The 18741-nt window shown below is 44.3% G+C and overlaps 1 protein-coding gene across 11 annotated transcripts in view; it reads right to left on the bottom strand.

The window, feature by feature from the left end:
* The window catches only part of DCX (doublecortin), a 419812-nt gene that overhangs the window by 133397 nt on the left and 267674 nt on the right, over positions 1-18741 (bottom strand). For all 11 annotated transcript variants that reach the window (XM_069612602.1, XM_069612600.1, XM_069612606.1 and 8 more), the window contains exon 5: positions 1333-1446. In XM_069612602.1, the coding sequence (XP_069468703.1) occupies positions 1333-1446 (114 nt within the window). The remainder of the gene's footprint in view (positions 1-1332; positions 1447-18741) is intronic.

The raw sequence follows: 18741 nt of genomic DNA, 5'->3' as shown, positions 1-18741 counted from the left end.
GTGACGTTAATGAGGCAATTTGACGCGAGGAGGGGGACATTACAAGTCGGGTAAAGCCCCCGGGCCATAGTTAGCAACTGAGTGAAGCGAGCCCTTTAATGGAGCACCAGGGGCATTACTCGACCAGTAATACCCCCCCTCGGATGGTCATATTGCCATTAGTATGTTGTACCTGGTATTAATTGCAATGTTTCTCAACTCGAGAAAAAAAAGCAAAACAAATGGCCACCAAGGAATTAGGGAGAAGGGACTACATAATGGCGTCTTGCTTTAGTGTGTCGAAGGGGATAGTCTAGAAGGAGTGTCCGTTGCATGCTACAACCAATGGGGTGAGGACATTATGGTAAACTGTCATGGCAAGCTGTGCCTCTGTAATGCAGAGGGAATTGAAGCAGTGTAAGGTGTTGCATTCAGTGTTGTGCGTCAGATGGAGTATTGTAGAGTGTGTCCTCATGCTAATGAGGGAGCTTGTTTTCTTTAGATGTGGGTGAGTGGGATGTGTGCGCAGCTGTTAGGGCTGCTGGTGTCTGCTTGCAGGGTGTTTGAGGGTTATGTGGCGTGATGTTCATTGTGATGGATGGCATTACGGGTGACGAGGAGAAGTTCTGGTCTTTGCTCATATCCATGTCCTAACAGGACCACATGGTATTTGTCTAGAAGATGTTGCCATTGATTATTGCCCCCTTGCCTCAAGGCACCCGAATGAGTGACCATCAGGTTTGTTCAGAAGAGGCAATGGTTTGGACGGAGTGAGTTGGTGCCGGATTTAAGGTTGCTAGAGGGCAGGGGGTGGCTGCAGCTTTCTGATTGGTCCTTTCCAAGTGGAATGGAGGAAAGGCTGATATCAAAGTCATCCGAAACTCTGGAGGCAGCCTAATTTACTCCGCGGGCCACAGTTTGAGTCCTTTGACCTGAGGGTCCTCTCTTAGGTTCTGGGCTAGGGGCTCTACAGAGAGGGCAAAGAGAATCGCTGAGAGAGGGCATCCCTGCCCTGTTCCTCTACCTAGTTCAAACCAACGCGAGTACATTTTCAAACAAGAAATAAGAATTGCAGCAAGGTTGGGGGGGCAGGAAATGCTGATCGGTCACCGATGGTTGTGTTTTGGTCATGTGCTCACAGTTCGTATTATGGCAATATTGTCATAATATGTACATGAAACCATGGAGTTTGAGGGACTTTTCCAGTGCTGTATATTACCTATCTACCTAGGTTAAAGACACGTTCTTGAGAGATTGTCCCTGTTGCAGACTTTAATAGATTTTCTATTAGGTGAGGACGAAGGTGGCATATACTGGCAATACCCAAACCCCATACACCATCCAAGCGTGTACCTGAGTCAGCTGGAGACTTGCTGCGTCGCACTGGTGCCGGGCTCTTGGCAAAAGACTTCTGCCCTGGGGGAGCTGGTTTAGCTGTTGGGGGGTTCGGTTTCATAACTCTGCACTCTGTTGGAAAGAAGAGTCCACAGTCTCATTAGAATAGCACAAGCTCATTGGAACAAGGTTCTACTTAAGGTTCTCTTTGTTCGCTTATGCTTTATCCTTGAAGGAAGCCTGCAAATGTGTTACAAAACATATCTGATCATTTCACCATGATCAAAATGATAAAACATGAAAGTAAAATGACAGACCGACAAGATGGAAGAAATCAGTGTCATGAATGTCTCATGCACCACCTCACGCCCACACACTTCCCCTCACCCCAAAACCTGCCCCATTTACCTGCAGCTGCCTCTTCCCTGGCTGGTGCCTGGAAAACTCGGGTTTCCAGCGCCTGCCTGCCCCGGCACTGGTCACCATGGAAAGGAAGAAGGGGCTACCTGTAGTTCCATTCTCCCTTAACCTTTTTGCGGCCATCTTGTTTTGTAATTTTTTAAAGTTGAGAATTGTCCACTGTGTCAATTTGCAAATTAAAAATAAACTATTAGCACTCCAGTAAGCTAATAGCAATAAAACCCTCGATGCAGTGTATTATCGGGTCTGGTAATGTGCCGGGGTTCATGTTAAGGCCTGAGCGATTGACCCTATAATGCCCCACATGTAGGTGTTATTGGTTAATTAGTACATGGAGGTCATTATTGACCTTCTCTCTCAGCCAATCAGAATGTTCAGAATGCAGACAATGGGCCTCATTACACGGATGGCGGTAGGGATTTACCGGTACCGGTAAAATACCGGTACCGGTAAATCCCTACCGCCTTACTACGAGGTCCCTTTGTGGGTTGGGGGATTTAACGCCTGCTTTTTGCAGGCGTTAAAATCCAACCCGCTTAGGGACCTCGGAGCTAATTACGGCACTCCAAAATTGCGGTGCCGTAATTAGCGCCTTCCCCATTCCCATAGAGCCCTATGGGGCAGAAATGGGAATGGGGAAGGGCAATGGCGGAAGGGGGATTTACCGCCCCTCCAACCTTGGAATGGGGCGGTAAATCCCCTTTCCGCCAAGGCGGTGCCGGTATTTTACCGGCATGAGCCATGGCGCTAATAGCGCCATGGCTCACCGCCTACCGTGTAATGAGGCCCAAAATCTATTATTATTGACTGCTTTCCAGACATTCTGGCTTTAAAATCAGCAAGGGAAACAACAGAAAGCATTTCTCTGTATTCAAGAAACATCAATGCAATTTCCCAGCAATATATATTTCAACAAGACATTGCTTCTCTTGCAGAATATCTTTTCACTGCTGCTTCAATGTGACAGGCAAAATGAATGTTGAAACTTGGAACAATGTTTTCAATTTTGCAAAGAACAATTCTTTCACATTGCTTGTAATGCAAGCTCAAGATAATACTGTTCAGTTCAAACAAATGTACACATTTAAATGCTTACAAAGTAGTTACATTTTTCAAAATAAAACACACATTTTATTTTCTAACACATTTTGTGCTCTTTAGTAGCTACTAATCTAACATGTTTTATTTCACCAACACAACTCCAAAACCTATTTTGCCTGTTCCACTTTGTGCTAGAAGTCTTATAGAGTTTGGGAGGAGGCATTATTGCTTGGGACAAGGACCATCCCCGAAACGATGGCACGAGGTGAGGTTATTATCATGCAATAATGACCGCTCGCTCAGTCTACAAGGATATGGTACTGTGGAGGTACGATAATCTTGCCTGGGCGCTTGAGCTATAAATGTAGCTTGAGCAGAGCAGCATGTTCTCTGAATGGTAAATGTAGCCACATTCTGCACTAGTGATTTTGAGTAAACCAAACGTACTGAGATCATTCCAAATTCATGGTTTACCAGAGTGGGCATTCATTTGGAGTACTCTGAAAAGAAGATCCTGAATTTTGCAAATCACCTGCAAAAGTAGATTGCGTACTTTGACTCTGGTTAAATAATACCCCACCGCTGTACACTTTGGCTACAGGGTGACTTTTGCACTCCTTTACTAATAGTTTCTTTGGCAAAATCTAACCCAATCTCAGATTCAGTGATCGAAAATGTTGCAATATCAGGATTGTTACCATTTACTTTCCAACATTTAATAATGTTCACAATAATGACCGAGGCAAGAATTTGGCCTCAGTGTAACCACTGAAATATACACATAAATCTGTGATTCCTTTGCGTATTCGTGGGACTTCAGATCATGTCTGCTACTTATTTATTTATTTATAAAGCACGCAAAGACCATAGGCAACTAGGCGCTGATACAAACTTAAACTTGAAAGTGAACGTACAAATTGATGCCCTCTGACGCATGCGTTGAACAACTTGAGTCATACACCTGACTAATGAAGCCAGCCAAGAGAAAACAGATGACATATGCAAACCAATAGCCACCACTGAGTTCAGTTGTGTAGTAAAGAGGACACTCACTGTTAAGTGGTTGGCTCAATATCTGTCAGGAAAAGCCCCCCATGTCACAAGGGCAAATCTGTCTGTGCCATGTGCCCAGGTTCCATATACCGTAAGTGATTATCTGCCAGGCTGAGTATGGCAGTTTCTGTCACACGGCCATCCAAAACAAATACTATCTTATGAACACATACAAGTCATTATTGACGATATCCAGTCTTTTCATCCAAAAATGTTTAATCTAAACATTTTCAATCGAATATTTTCTAACAAAAAAATGTTCAGCGATTGTGTGGGTTTTTAAGGGTCCTAAACGGGGATGGAAAAATATTTAAATTAATCCTTTTCGATGAAAAGACATAGAATCATTATTGACTTTATCTGAGCCAATCGGAATGTTCGGTATGCGGTTCACATCTACTGCTACTGATTGAATTATGATTGATCTTATTTTAGAAGCATACATGGAAACAGCAGAACATATGTCTTTGCATTCAAGAAGTAGCCAAGACATTTCCCTGAAAGATTTCTTTCAACAAGGGCTGCCCCTCTGCCAGAGATATCTTTGTCACTGGACCTTCAACATGACAAACAACGTTATTAGGTGAATGACATGAAACAATATATGAAACATAGTCATGTATATTAAAACATTTATACTAGAATCATGTGAATAAATGACGGAGACAAATGTATATACAAGAATAAATAGGTCATACATCAAAAACAAAACCAACAGTAAATCACATTTCATACAGAATAACTAAGTTAATATTTCTAAAGTAAGGTGAGCCTTGCGGTCATCAGCAGAGTTACTGCTGCAAAATAAGGACTGTAAAAACCTTGGAATATTATTGGACAACGACTTAACGCTCAAACCGCAAGTCAAAGCAGTAGTAAAGAAGTGCTTCTTCCACCTACACGCAATCGAGCGGATACTACCTTTCCACACAGAACACTCACCGTCATTTCTCTCATCATGTCAAGAAAAGACCACGCCAACAGCATCAATTTGTAGTGTAAACCCTCACACCTGAAAAAATACATCCCACTATGGAAAAAGGCCCAGCACACCTCTTGCTAGGAGAAAAAGATTTAATCTCACAAATATACAAGTACCTGTCAGCAAAGAACTCTGCTTCCACGGTGCGCTCTGGCGAAAACAGCATTAACAGTAGGATATAAAAATACACAGCGTCATAAATGATGTTAATCACATAGGTTACAAATCCAGGGAGCTGGTTGGTGCGCCCATATACACATATAGCCTGCACGATACGGGATGCCAGGCGATTGGTCCCAGCATCTTCTCTCCATCTTCTTCCACGTGGGGAGCTTCCTCTTCCGTGATCGGGTACAAAGGATCTAATTGGCAAGTTAGTTAAACAATTTGTTATTTTCATAGCACTACAGTGCACCTGATACCAGGGACAAGAGCAAGGCGGATACTTTTGAGGTTTTGATAAATTCTTCCGAACTATGTGAACCCCTGCTCCAATCCCAGACACGTTGGCACCTCCACAACTTTCCCACCCGCAGCTTAAATTGGTTACCCTCTCCCCTGGCACCTCGCAGCACAAATCACATGAACCGACGGTGGGGGCAGCCTGTCACTGCTCTCTGATCTTCCTGATCGATCAGCCACTTTACAAGTTTATGGCCATGGGTCTTGAGCTGGTCAGTGCATTCACATGTGGGTGTCTGGGGCTTGGGGCTCCGGGGCCACTATAACTTAGAAACTGGGAGAGCGAAGGCCTGAAGCCCTCGCCCTCCTTCCCATGGGATAGCACTTCAAAAATCGACTGCGGCCCTCTCTTAGCCTTGCAGGGCACATTCCTTCTAGGTTACATGCACTAATGATATGTGACATAATGACAATGGAGAACTGTGTATCTTCGATTGAATAGACCTTCTGCAAGGCTGCCAGGGCTGCAAACAAGAGACTTACTAGCTGTGGCACTAGGTCTCAATTTCAAAATAGCATCAAACTTCTAAAATGGGAGTCTTACTGCATACGTGATGTTAATACCAAAATCCACTATATTTCCACTACAATCCAGCTTTTGCAGGGTACCGGTCCCCCCTTCATTCTCCAGTTCCTTGACAACATCTTCCTCTACAATCGCCTCACTTGAAATCGTAGAGAGGCCTAGGACTTCCGCACATGATCCCCAACATATCTGAGAATGCTGGTCTCAGGGACATCATTTCACCATAATGCCAGGGGTAGCAGAAGTTGCATTACACAACACTTGACCCCCCTGATGACATCACAGGAACTAATGTTCTCTATCTGTCCCATAGAGTGTTGCCTCCCACTAAAGGTTTCATGATCTCACACATACTGCTACCAATCTTCTATGAAGGGATTTTCCTTGAGGCCAATCCCTCGGCCTTGAAAGCCTAATTCCTTCCAAAATGAACAGGGACCTAGAGGAATATTCTAGATCCTCCCACCCTACATGCGCTATGCAATGCAGGTAACAGTTACGAGAAGCTTGCCTCATTACATAGTCCAGAGGGTTCTGCCAAAATGTGGGCACTGTCAGAGGTGTGCTGCTACCAGTGCCACTGGCACCAACTGGCCGGGAGCAGAGGGAGCAAGGGTTTTGGCACTATGCTGCACCCTAGCCCTGGACATATTAAGACCTATTTTGTCACCACAAAAGCAGCTGGGCTGGTAGCATCTGGGATATTTGTGTATGCAGGGGAGACGGGACTCATTTGTTCCATTACATTTCTGTATGCCGCTGGCAAACATGATTTCTCATGGCTGACATCCCTAGGGCCTTCCCTTCCTGCCCATGCCTCGCCTTCTTCCCACAGCCCCCCACACAGCAGAAGACCTCATTCTCTTCCTCTCCTGACAGTATTCCTGTTTGGCATGGCAAAATACCTTCACACCTAGAACCATTTGGGCTTTGTGCAGGGTTATAGTTTGTTGTTATCTGGAACTCCACCTTCCATCTATGCCTGCCTTGCCCCATGCACAAAGGCAGGTGCAGGTCGAGGCTCCTCCTCAACTACCTTCTATGTCTCCTTTTTATCCCCTTCAGGTAAGTCCACTACCTGCTGCATAACCTCCCTAATCTTATCCTGCCCTTGAGACTCCTCCTGATGGATATCGTCCTCCTTTTCAGCACCCTCCCCTTGCTAGGTGGAAACCATGACCTCCTCATTGACAACCAGACAGACAGGTGACATCCCATACTCGTCCTCCAGGGTGCTTGCTGCAGTTTTCACCTCCTTCCACATAAGTAACATGACCTCATGCTTCTCCACTGACCCTACCTCATTTGGGGCCCTCTATAAGGGTACCCACGTCCACAGCCTCCGTGGGAGCCTCCACCAAAGTCCCTGCCTCATTTTCCTCTTGCAATGACCCAGCCTTGATTCCTCTCCCAGCCCTTCTCCTGAGGCTTTCCCTGATGCCTCAGAATTCCCTGTGGAATCAGAAAAAGGCAATGATGAATGTCCAGGTCTGTGAACTAGTACCAGTCAACAGCCTGAGGTCCTTCTGCTCCTCATCAATCAGGGGAATTCATCCTTCTCCTGCAACAGGAAATCCAGCTACACCTTCTCTTCTCCTCCCACCACATCATGAATTAGTCTGCCAAGAAACTCAGAGGACTGGCCAACAAACTGAGCAATCTGAGAGAAGCTAAAAACGCCAGAGAAGCCAAAACTGAGATCCAAGAATGAGAACAAGTAAGCCCTCTGCTAGACAAAAAACACTACAGGACAAGCCAACACAACCAACACATTAGCAAGTGGGGATATGATGTGACAACAGTAGCAAACACACAGAAGTAATCTGGGATAGGGTAGACTATGTTTGTGTGTTTTTATGTTTTTTGAGGGTATTAAGGGAATGTTTATTAGAGGAAAGAAAATAAAGGAAGAGGACAGAAGAAAGGCAACATATATTTTCCTTTTTGATATATGGCAAACAAATCGAATTGGCCAAAAATGTTGAAGGCAAAATGCTGAATGCACAAAAAATGCGCCTTCGACATAGAAACAAATACTGAATCCAACTATATCAAATGGGGGTTGCAGGGGTGTCACCCACTCCACATGTTTGTTATAGTGGGATTTGGGGGGTGTGCAGGTGTCACCCACATTCTAAGGAAGTAGTGCCGAGAGGAACAATAAAGTTTTTTAAAAAAATGGAAAGGACACTGCAACTGCAATCACTACCCATTTTAAGGGTAGGAGACATACGTCGCAGGGGGAAGGTCGACAGGCGGACCGGACGGGAGAGAAGGTAAGTGGCAACAAGCAAGTTAAGTTGGGAGTGGGGGTCTCTGGTAGCGAGGGAGCAGGATCCGTTATTTTGATTATGCAAAGTTTTCCACTTCGAAAAATTCTATGGCAGACTTTTCTGCTTCGATTATATCACATATATCCAAACTAACACACATTACAAAGGAGTGTGGCAGCCCCTCTAACCAGATGAACATGGGTCAAATACCCTGTTATATGGAATCTCTTCCACTCAGGAGGGTCTACAACCAAGTTTTAGCTCACTGTACCCTTAACATACTAACAACACACTCAACAAATGCTAAGACAAAGGAGCACACAAATGAATGACAAATACCTTCCAGAGACCAACAAACTAGACAAAAAAAACACTGACACCAAAACTCCTCAAAGCTCTATTCAAAGCAGATTGAAAACCCCACCAACACCCTCCAAGTGTGAGCTTGTTCTTTGTACACCTTCTCTCGCAGCCAAGGAAACCCCACAAAGGACAGGCAGTAGGCAGGGTCTTTTATATAGAGTCAAACCCCCTTCAGGAGTGTCAAGGGCTCTGACTTGCTAACCAAACTCAAACCAACTTGATGAATCAGTCCAAGATGTCTCTGCCTGCCTGACCAAAACTGAAAAGCGCCCAAGATTAGACCCAAGGTTCGAGCAGCCCAATTGAAAAAAGGATCATTGTGAGAGAGCCAGAAACCCATCGCGAGATTTACCCAGAAATTAACCACGCACCAGTTTTTTAGAAGTTCTTCCAGAGCTTGTAGTTAAATGACTGCTTGCTCCAAAATCTTCCCTAGATATAAGGGATAGTTACATGGTTACTTATGTGGTCCCCCAGATGTTTTGGGCTACAATCCCAAGATCCTTTACCACTGACAATTTGAAGTCCAAAACATCAGGTGGGCTACAGAATCAGTATATATATTTCGAAATTACTTTTGCTTTTTCTTGAAAAAGAGTATGGAAATATCAAGGTAGTGTTCTTTGCCCTTAAACGGGGAGGTTATTTGGGGGTCGACAGACCCCGAGGTCTCCCTTGCTACACCTCAAAAAAGAAAAAAATAGATTTTAAAAAAAAAAAAACAATATTTAATGGAAGCTCCCGAGTTTCTGGAATGGCTCTCATTATAAAACAAGGGGCTCAACACTTAACAATAATTTGTAAAAATTGCTAGACTCATGAAGGGCCCGATTCATGTAATGTGCACAGAAATCCTGCAAGGGCCACGCGCTGAGAAGAACACTGCACGAGCCTGTGCACAGAAGAAAAAATGCATGCCCGCGTATTCATGAAATTCACTGGGAAAAGTCACAGCCAGAACGCCCTTGACACGCCCACCCGCAAAGCATAAACTGCCAGAACAGCTACCTTTGCATGCTCCCACAGGTGTGAATACACACACACGTCAAACAGTGCATAGGGTCTCACACAAGCAGGCCTGCTTCTCGGGGACTCTGCGCATGGTCCCCGATAACTGTTGGCAGCACCCAGACACCATGCATATAAAAAATCGTAACTCAGTCTAAACTCGAACAATCTGCGTGCAAACCCCCGTAAACAGTTCCTGCACCCGCTACACTGCTTACGCGCATCCCTAAGTAAGATCAGAACCCCGTTTGCGTACATGCACCCATAAATCCGACTTGCAAACCCACCTCCGCACTGCGAATCCTATCCGCAAATGTACTTTTGCCTGCCTTTGGGCAGTGGATAGTATGAAGGACTTGCGTGGCCAATTCCCTGCCGAGAGGTTGCATGATCGACTCCATGAATACGTCGCATGCTGCACAATTGCGGGGTGTGAGGGACTGCCTGCGACCCATCCCTTGTAATGCCCACTTCTTTGCATGTTCTTCCCCATTTTCCATGTTCAGCCCCCTACTCCGCCATCTGTGCAGCCCTCGCCCAAGGTCTGCATGGTGTCTTGACGGCTCGCAGAGACGTGCCGAGCTTGCGCAAACTCCAATCAAGTCCTGGAAAAGTACTGCGCATTCGATTCCATGAATCGACGAACGCGGATGTGTGCACATTTTGGCGCTAGTACCCTATTTTCCCTGCAAATAATTCCATGAATCGGGCCCTAAAGGTTTATTTTAGGCACACTTCAGGGGGATGAGTCACTTATTTAGTCTGTATTTAAACACCACAGATTCACAATGCAGACATAAACTTCCAAAAATCATTTAGAGTAGAATAAGCATCTATTTTGGACTATGTATTTTGCTTTTCGCAAGTTGCAGTTATGGCATATTTTTTTCTGCCGTTGTTTCTGTTACGATCATCACACGACATTCCATCTTGGCGTCCTCGATCACTTGATAAAATCCTTGTGCCTAAAAGCTTGTTTACAATGTAGAAATATTTGACCATAGCACATCAAGCAGATATCATTGTGCCACAATTAATGCTTTATTCTAATGTGTATATCTTTCATATCTCCTTGGCATGCTGTTTGCATGTATGAGGTAACAAGCGCCCAGAGTTAGTGATGTCGTGTGAGTGCGCTGCTTTCCCTATTTTGCCAACCTCTGAAGCCTGAAACGTAGATGCATGCAGGCTTGACATGCGGCCAACTTTGCACTAGACCTGCAGATGAACTGGCCTGCTGTCAAATCTCAGTTACCAGTTTAATGATATTCACTACAGAGTGTAATTTGCTTTCTGACTTTGAGAACATTCAGACATGTAATTGCTCATTTTACTATAGCTCAGTGGGTTGAGCGCTCGCTGCTGCCATGTGTTTGTGATCCACAGGTTGCAGATTCGAATCCCGGCAAGGCAAACAGCCTTTCATCCTTCGGAGGTCGATAAAGGAGTACCAACACTGGTTGTGTGATATATACCTATGTATATTTGTTCTATATAAAGGGCTTACCATTATGATTTGGCTTTGGATGTCTGCTTGCATTCACAGTAATTTGGTAATATGGCCCTATGCACACTGATATTAACGATACAAATGGCGGTCCATTATTGTATGGGGTGGGGTCGAATGACATCATTTCCTGTGATGTCTTCAGAGGTCAAGTGCCATGTGATGGCACCTCCGCTACCCCTGGCATTTTGGTGAAATGACGTCCCTGCCTTTAAGAGTGTTAACCTTTTGGAAATCTTCAAGTGTATCTATCCCCTGGGGAAACTGAATATACTCTAACAAACCCGTAGACCACCACCACCACAACAGGCAGGTTTGTGTCTATAGGCTGAAATCAACTATTTTTTTCCAGGCCAACCAGAGTTACAAACACTTTCCCCTAAACCTCGAACCTTCAAAACATCTCAAGGAACGCTTTCTGTCTATTAACCTAAGCCAAGCACTCAAACACTAGCCGTTGACTTTTCCCTGCCTACTCTCTATCTATGAAATCGGGATGGACGGTCAGTTCCTAGAGACAGCCCAGCCAGGCCTTTTGACGCACTGCACAAATGATATGAATCAACCAGCTTTTTGAACTACTAAAAAAGAGTAAATTTTGTGATTGGAGCAGGCAGAGGTGTTGCTAGGTCTGGAAATGATCCGGGGCTATGCTAATGTCGGGACTGTCTAGACTCGGGATAGCTAGCCTTTTGGCTGTAGCCCCTGAGTTTCCACCCGGGGCTACAACAAAAGGACCCGGGGCTATAGCCCCCTCAGCCTCACCCCCCCAGCTACGCCTCTGGGAGCAGGAGTGCTCTTCTCACCATGTGCCCCAGCAGGAGTGCAGCCGCATTTAGGGTTGCTGGACAAGATCTAGTTTGATTGGAGCAGGTAAACACTTCTTGGCACACGTGTCAGGAGGTGTGTGGAGTCATTTAGCGGCTACGGCACAGGCCGACAGGCTGCACCAGTATCATCTGTGTTGGGCCGTTGCGTTTCCAAGCTGTTCCCAGCGACCCTTCTGCGTCCGTGAATAAAATCGATGGCCAGTAGCGAAATGCAGAGAAATTAAACCACATAGACCAATGCAAAAGTGGAACACAGTCAGGCAGCCTGGTCAACTGGAAGTAACCCGTCTGACCTATATGTGTTTGTTGCTTTTTTAGGAAGCCGACCCTTTCTGCAGGGTAATGGCACAGCAATCTCCCCCTGGCAGACCGCCATCTTTGCTTTACTTCCAGGCTGCCTGCTGTGGAGTTTGCCGTGAGGTCACGCCTTCACAGAAAAGTGAAGACATAATGCCAGACTTTAGTACAACGCTCTAGGGAGGCGACATGGGAATAATTAGGATTTAAAATAAGACACTTTGTTCGGCTACTTAAGCATTCCAAAATCCTGTATAATTAGCAACAGCAATTAAACCTCTTTTCAAAATGCATCTGATTATGTGTGGCTCTTTTGCTCCTGAGCTGTGTGCAGGAGGAGACAGTGACACCCTGGGGTATTTGCAAAAATGGCATATTCAGCCGTGAAGTCTGAACAGTGGTAGACAGGCTGTCCCTTATTCAAGCAATACTTCTTTCTTCAAAGAGCAGGAGCATCAGCCCACGTTCCCGACTGTGGCTAAAACAGACACGTTGAACGACAGCAGCACCACAATGAGGTCTCTTTTGAAACGTCATACTGGCCGCGTCATACTGGCCACCCGGGAAACCGGCATAGCTATGGATGTTGATGTGGTCTGCTGTTTTGAATCAGCACTATGGGTGATGGGAATGCAGTGTTGTGTGGTTGCTCATTCTCTTTTAAGAGAAGAGTGTGACACATTTTTTCACCCGTCTCCCCAATGCTTTAAGTGTGGTGGTAAATTGAGGGGGAGGGGACAGTGGCTCCCCCAGACATTTTTCATAGTGGTGCCCTGATGAGGTCACTGGATATCTTGGGGTGGCACAAAAAAAACAAACACATAACCGGCATGCGGGCCGGTGGGAGGGCCAGCATTTTTATAAGGGTGGCCGGGGCCACCCCTTGCTGGTGCCTCTGGAGGGGGGCTCTCGTAAGGGAGTGTGACCTAAGTACGAGTGCTTAGGTCATGCCCTCCCAACACGAGCCCCTCCAGCCCTTGCATTCAAGGAGCCGTGGTTAAAGAAATGTCGGCGGTGGTCGCTGACCCTTCCAGGCCACCCTTTAACCGCACAGCTCCTTAAATGCAATCGGCTGCCTGCTGCGTAATATCTCTTTATTTTGAAACAGGAGGAAGGCCGGGTTGGCCAGCCTCTGCCTTTGTTTCTGAGTAAAGTGCTACCACACAGTGCAAGCCCTTTAACAAAGCACGATTAATGGGCTTCCTACTGCATGTTAGCTCTTTGCTCAGAATCAACAGGAGAGGCTGACCACCCCAGCCCTCCACTTGTTTCTGAATAAAGAGTCAGCCCTGCTCAGTTAAACGAATGACTTCAGGTGTCAGCATTTCCAAAATTCAGAATCTGAAATGCTGACACCTGCAGGCAGCCGTGTAACCGTGCATCGCTTGGCTAAACGGCTGCCTGAGAGGTCGGCATGGTTGGGGCTAGTCATGGTGAGACCCAGCAGTGTTGCGGCTCAGGAGCCCATCTTAAAGCCCTGCTTCTCTCTAAAGTGTCTACGTACTGGGATGCAGAAGCTCTTCCTCCTCTACTTTTCCATGCCACCTGTGGGCTCTGGACTGTAACGCAATGGACTCCAGCACTGTGGCTGCCAGATAAAGTGATTGAGCAGGAGTCTAATTAGTACATGTGTACATGTGTACATGTGTCTGGCGTGTAGATTTGTATTCCTGGGTCTGTTCCTGCCTGTGGGATGTGAACCTGCGAGTTTATGCCGTTTTTTGCCTGTGTGCGTCCGTACGAGTGTGTGTATGTGTGTGTACATTCACATGTGTGCACACTTGTGTATTGCTTTGATTTATTGGTGTATACCAGTGTGTTAGATATGTGGGCCTTTGTGTTATGCCAGAGGCCTCAGTCTGTAACATCTGCTCACTGACCATGTTTTGTAACGTACACCAGGTTACATGCAGCTAGCATGGTTGAGCAGCACAACTGGCAGTTTGAGCAGTCATGGCTTGAGTAGCACTGCTGGCATGCTATCATATTGAGCAGAATTTCAGCAGCTCCCTGGCATGTGTGTGCGATTCTCTGATACAATAATTATTTATTAGGCAGCCAAAGCTAAGCTGTTGAGCTTCATGCTATATTTCACTCTCTGTTCATGCCGAGTATGTGGAAAGCCATTGGATTGCATAGAAAAATCACAGCTACCAATCAATCCTCTGGGCAGAGTGAACCCATTTGTGAGGAGGGAGTGCAGCATGTGGTGATAGTAGGGCTGCTGTGTGACCTTGTCATACATGTAGAGGTAACCAAGGGGCATGTAGTGAGAGAAGCCGAGGATGGTGAGTAAAAAGGTACGGTTTGGACATTATTACATTAAACAGGCATAGTCAACGTACTTATGATTATTGCGTTGAACATAAGTCTGTTTACTATCTCTATTCTCAATGTAATACTGTGCCAATTCTAACTTGCATATTTTTTTCAGAATTCAAAGGTATTATCCTAAGAAAGGATAATTCAGATGAGAAAGTGTTGCCAGACCCAATCCAGGACCCAATTCTCTCAGAGCAAAACCCTCTCATTATACGTTCCGGAAAGCTCTCAAAACTTGGTTGTTCACCTAAAACCTAGCTATTTGGGCATTATTTAGTTACTGTTTGTAAAATTCCAAAACATCTTGAGATAGTGATGTGACCATCACAGAGCATGGTATAATTTGACAAAGAGTACATAAATAAAGCCCTTATTTACAGTGAATATTTTGTAATCCTGAAAAACGTGTGCACGTTAGGGTTTTCACACTGTTACATAAGTGCCAGGTGAACAAAAGTCCATCTTCTATATCTATACTTAGTGTAATAGAGTGCTTATTCTTACATGGAGAAATATTGGTATCTTCCAGTGCCCGAGCCTAATACTAATAAATATATATAATCCTCGCAACGGAACTCACAATAAAGCAAATGTGGAGAGAATGTCGAATATTAATAAAGAATGTGAAGTGGAGCTGCCTATTATAATAGCTGGAGATTTCAACACAAAGATAGTTCTCCCTGATGTTAATAAAGCCGAGGAGCGAGGTTCTGGGCCAATTGAAAATGGAGTCTCTAATAAATTTGCCAAACCATGGAGTAATTTGATTTTGAAATATCAATTGATAATGCTAAATGGCCACTCCAAAGGGGATGCTAAGCGGAGTGCAATTCGTGTTTGTGGGGGCAGTTTAACAACCATATACTACATCATTGTAAATGAAAGGGCCAATGATTTGATCAATGACATGGCTGTTGGGTGTCGTGAGGAGAGTGTCCATCTACCACTATATGTGATGCTGGAAAACCCGAAAATAGCGACTTCATACCATATGGGCGGCAATATCGAGGTTAACAACGCCACAAATAGGATAATCTGGAATCCCACTAAATTGGAAAAAGTGAATTTAATTGTGATAAAGGAACTCGAAGTGTTCCGGTCTGGGATGGATAACAGTCAAGATGTAAGCTCACAGGATGTCATAGGTAAATTTGAAAACCTAGTGAATGAAATCAAAGAAGTCTCTATTCTGAAACAGAAGTATCGCAGTAATAGTGAAAGATGGAACCTCTCGCATGACAAGCATAATACCTATGATGTGGAAATTAATAAGGCCAAAAATGCACTAAGGAAACTAATTAAACGTATAGCAACCTCCCAGGTGAACGATGCCACGGAACAGATAAAATGGGTAAAAAAACAATATGGTATGTGGCTACGAACACACACAAAAAAAATATCAAAAAATATCTGGCTGAAGATTGCCTCCCAAGCTAGAAGTAACAATCATCTGGGCATATGGAAAGCAATAAATGGAGCAAAAACAAGAACATTACGGGCCTCATTCCGAGATTGGAGGTAGTCATGGCGCTATTTGCGCCATGACTGCCTCCAATAACGGTACCGGCACCAGTCTCGTTCAATGGGTACTTACCGGTGTAGTCCGACCTTTGCGGGACCGGTAAGTCCCCATTAAAAAAGCCATTCCCATTCGCATTTGAGCCCCTATAGGGCTCAATGGGAATGGGGAAGGCGCTAATAGCTGTACCACAAATTGTGGTACGGTTATTAGCTCTGAAGTTCCTTAACGGGTCCCGTCCATAACGCCTGGTCAGACCAGGCGTTAAAGGAGGGACCCGCTAAGGGACCTCGTAGTAAGGTGGTAAGGGATTACCGGCACCAGTCCCCTTAACGGTGCCCGGTATCCCTTACCGCCCTACTCGGAATGAGGCCCTACCAGTCAATAGTGTGCCTGAAAGGGACTGGACTCAGCATGTAAAATACACCCTACGGTCACATGCAGTCAAAGAAGAAGGATTTAAAGTTAGTCAATCGCAATGGCAGGGACATTTCTCAGAGGTTTCCTTAGAAAGGATGATAGTCAAATGACACACCTCCAGAGCCACGGGCCCCGATGGAACCTGCAATGCACTGTTGCGGCGGGCACCCGGAGCATGGGCAAAAGCACTCAACATCTTGTTCTCATGGATTGGTAAACATGGGATAATCCCAGAATCCTGGCGAGACAGTATTATTCTCCCCATCCATAAAAAGGGAGAGTGGAAAGATCCCAAAAATTACCGAATGCTAGCCATGCTAGACATTCCTGCAAAAATATTTGTGAAGGTCTTGCTGGAAGATCTGAATCAATGGATAGCAGAGAACGAGGTCTTGCCGATCTATCAAGCCGGGTTTCGTGCTAAATCTTCCGCAATTCATAATATCATAAATTTAGTGTCAGCAGTTGAGTATTCCTGGGACGTGTGAAAATTACCAGTGTATGCTGTTTTTATCGACTTCTCCGCAGCATTTGACTCCATTGTGAGGGAGAAATTATGGATTAAAGTAACAAAATGGGGAATCCCGCCAGGGTTACTATACATGATACAGCTGCTATTTTCGGAAACGTCAGTTACAATTCGACTTGATGGGGAAGGACGATTGTCGGAGGCAATTACAACAGTATGTGGGGTGAAGCAAGGATACAATCTAGCTACCACGCTATTTAATCTTTACTTGGCCGACTGTATGAATGAGATGGATAATGTTGCTACAGATGCAGTGAAGTTGGGTAAGACATACGTAGCCTGGTTAGGGTATGCTGATGATTTGGTTTTGTTGGATTACACACCAGTAGGGCTCCAAATTAAGTTAAATTGTCTGACACAATTCTCGGAAAAGAATAACTTGGTAATTAGCATAGCAAAAACAAAGGCAATGTCCTTTTTAGGTACCACAAAACTATCCCGCTACAATAAATATAAATGGATGGTGAAAAATTAAGTCATTGAAAAGGTTGAATGCTATAGATATCTGGGAGTCTTAATAGACCAAAAGTTGTCATGGAAATTGCATTGGTGTGAGATAAAACTTAAAATGTTTAAAGATAGCAGGTGCCCTCAGTCAATTCATATGTAGGCAGGGTGGGTTTTCGGTAAATACGATCTTATTGCTTTACTGCAGTAAAATAATATCATGCCTATTATATGCAGCAGAGGTATGGGCAAGCAAGAATGTAAATGACATATGTAACTTGGAAGGAAACATTTTAAAATGGCTTTTTAGACTACCGTCGTCAGTATCATGTGAATATATTTTATTGGAATGTGATTTTAGATATGCACGAGATATTTTAGAATATAAATCTGCTATGTTATATGTGAAGTTAAGTATGCTGACAATGAATACCTTTGTGAGGGAATTGATGAAAAACTTTGAGCATGGTAAGCAAGATAGACATTTCAAAACTTTGTATGCTCTGTACTTATGCGAAATGGGCTAAGGGCAATGCCGCGAGATGCAAAGATGAAAAGGTTATTACAAGACGAGAGTTATGGTACCGCTAAAGAAAGAGATATGATCTCTCTCGCCAGAAAATTTACTAGTGGCCTATTTTTAGAACATTGGTCTATTGTCGCGTTTAAACCTAAATACCAATATGCCTTCCTAATCAGTCCATAGTTAGATTGTATCTTATGTTTAAGTTTAACAGATGCAACACCATGGAGATTATTAGGTGCAAAACCTGGCAACGAGAAAAGATTAAGATTATGTAGACTATGTGGGATGGAAAAGATCGAAACGGCCAAACAGTTGATATGTGATTGTGAAAGTCTATGTAAATTGCGTGTTAAATACTGTTTAAAATATAGGAACTCTTGTCTAACAGAGGAGATTGAAACAACATGGCAAAGACTGATGGAAGGGAATGATATTAACTTGATCGTTCACATGATGAGATTTTATGAGACTATTTTAACAATTTTAAAGGAGCTATCTGATGGAATATATATATATGTATACATTTTTGTTATTTTTCTGGTTTGAAGGGAAAGTGTAAAACCAGGTTTATGAAGTGTGTTTTGTATATGTAAAGCCATTTTTGGCTATGAACATATTATGTAAAAAAAAAAGAAAAAAAAAAGAAATGTTGGTATGTTGGTCGAAAGCCATCAAAGATGTATCCTTGAAGGAGCACACGCTGGCATGTTGGGCAAAGCCATCATGTGTCCTTACAAGAACAAACGCTGGAGTGTCGGGACAAAGCCATTACAGGGGAAAATGCTGGAATTTTGAGGCAAAGCCATCACAGGTGAGTACTTAAAGGGGAAAATGCTGTCATTTTGAGGCAAAGCCATCGCAGGTGGTTCCTTATAGGGGCAAAAGCTGGTAATATTTTGGCA

Source organism: Ambystoma mexicanum, chromosome 5p, assembly GCF_040938575.1.
Source record: "Ambystoma mexicanum isolate Mex_15411 chromosome 5p, UKY_AmexF1_1, whole genome shotgun sequence".
Classification (NCBI taxonomy): domain Eukaryota; kingdom Metazoa; phylum Chordata; class Amphibia; order Caudata; family Ambystomatidae; genus Ambystoma; species Ambystoma mexicanum.
The sequence above is the reverse complement of the archived record's forward strand: the minus strand, read 5'-3'. Positions and strand labels throughout refer to the sequence as shown.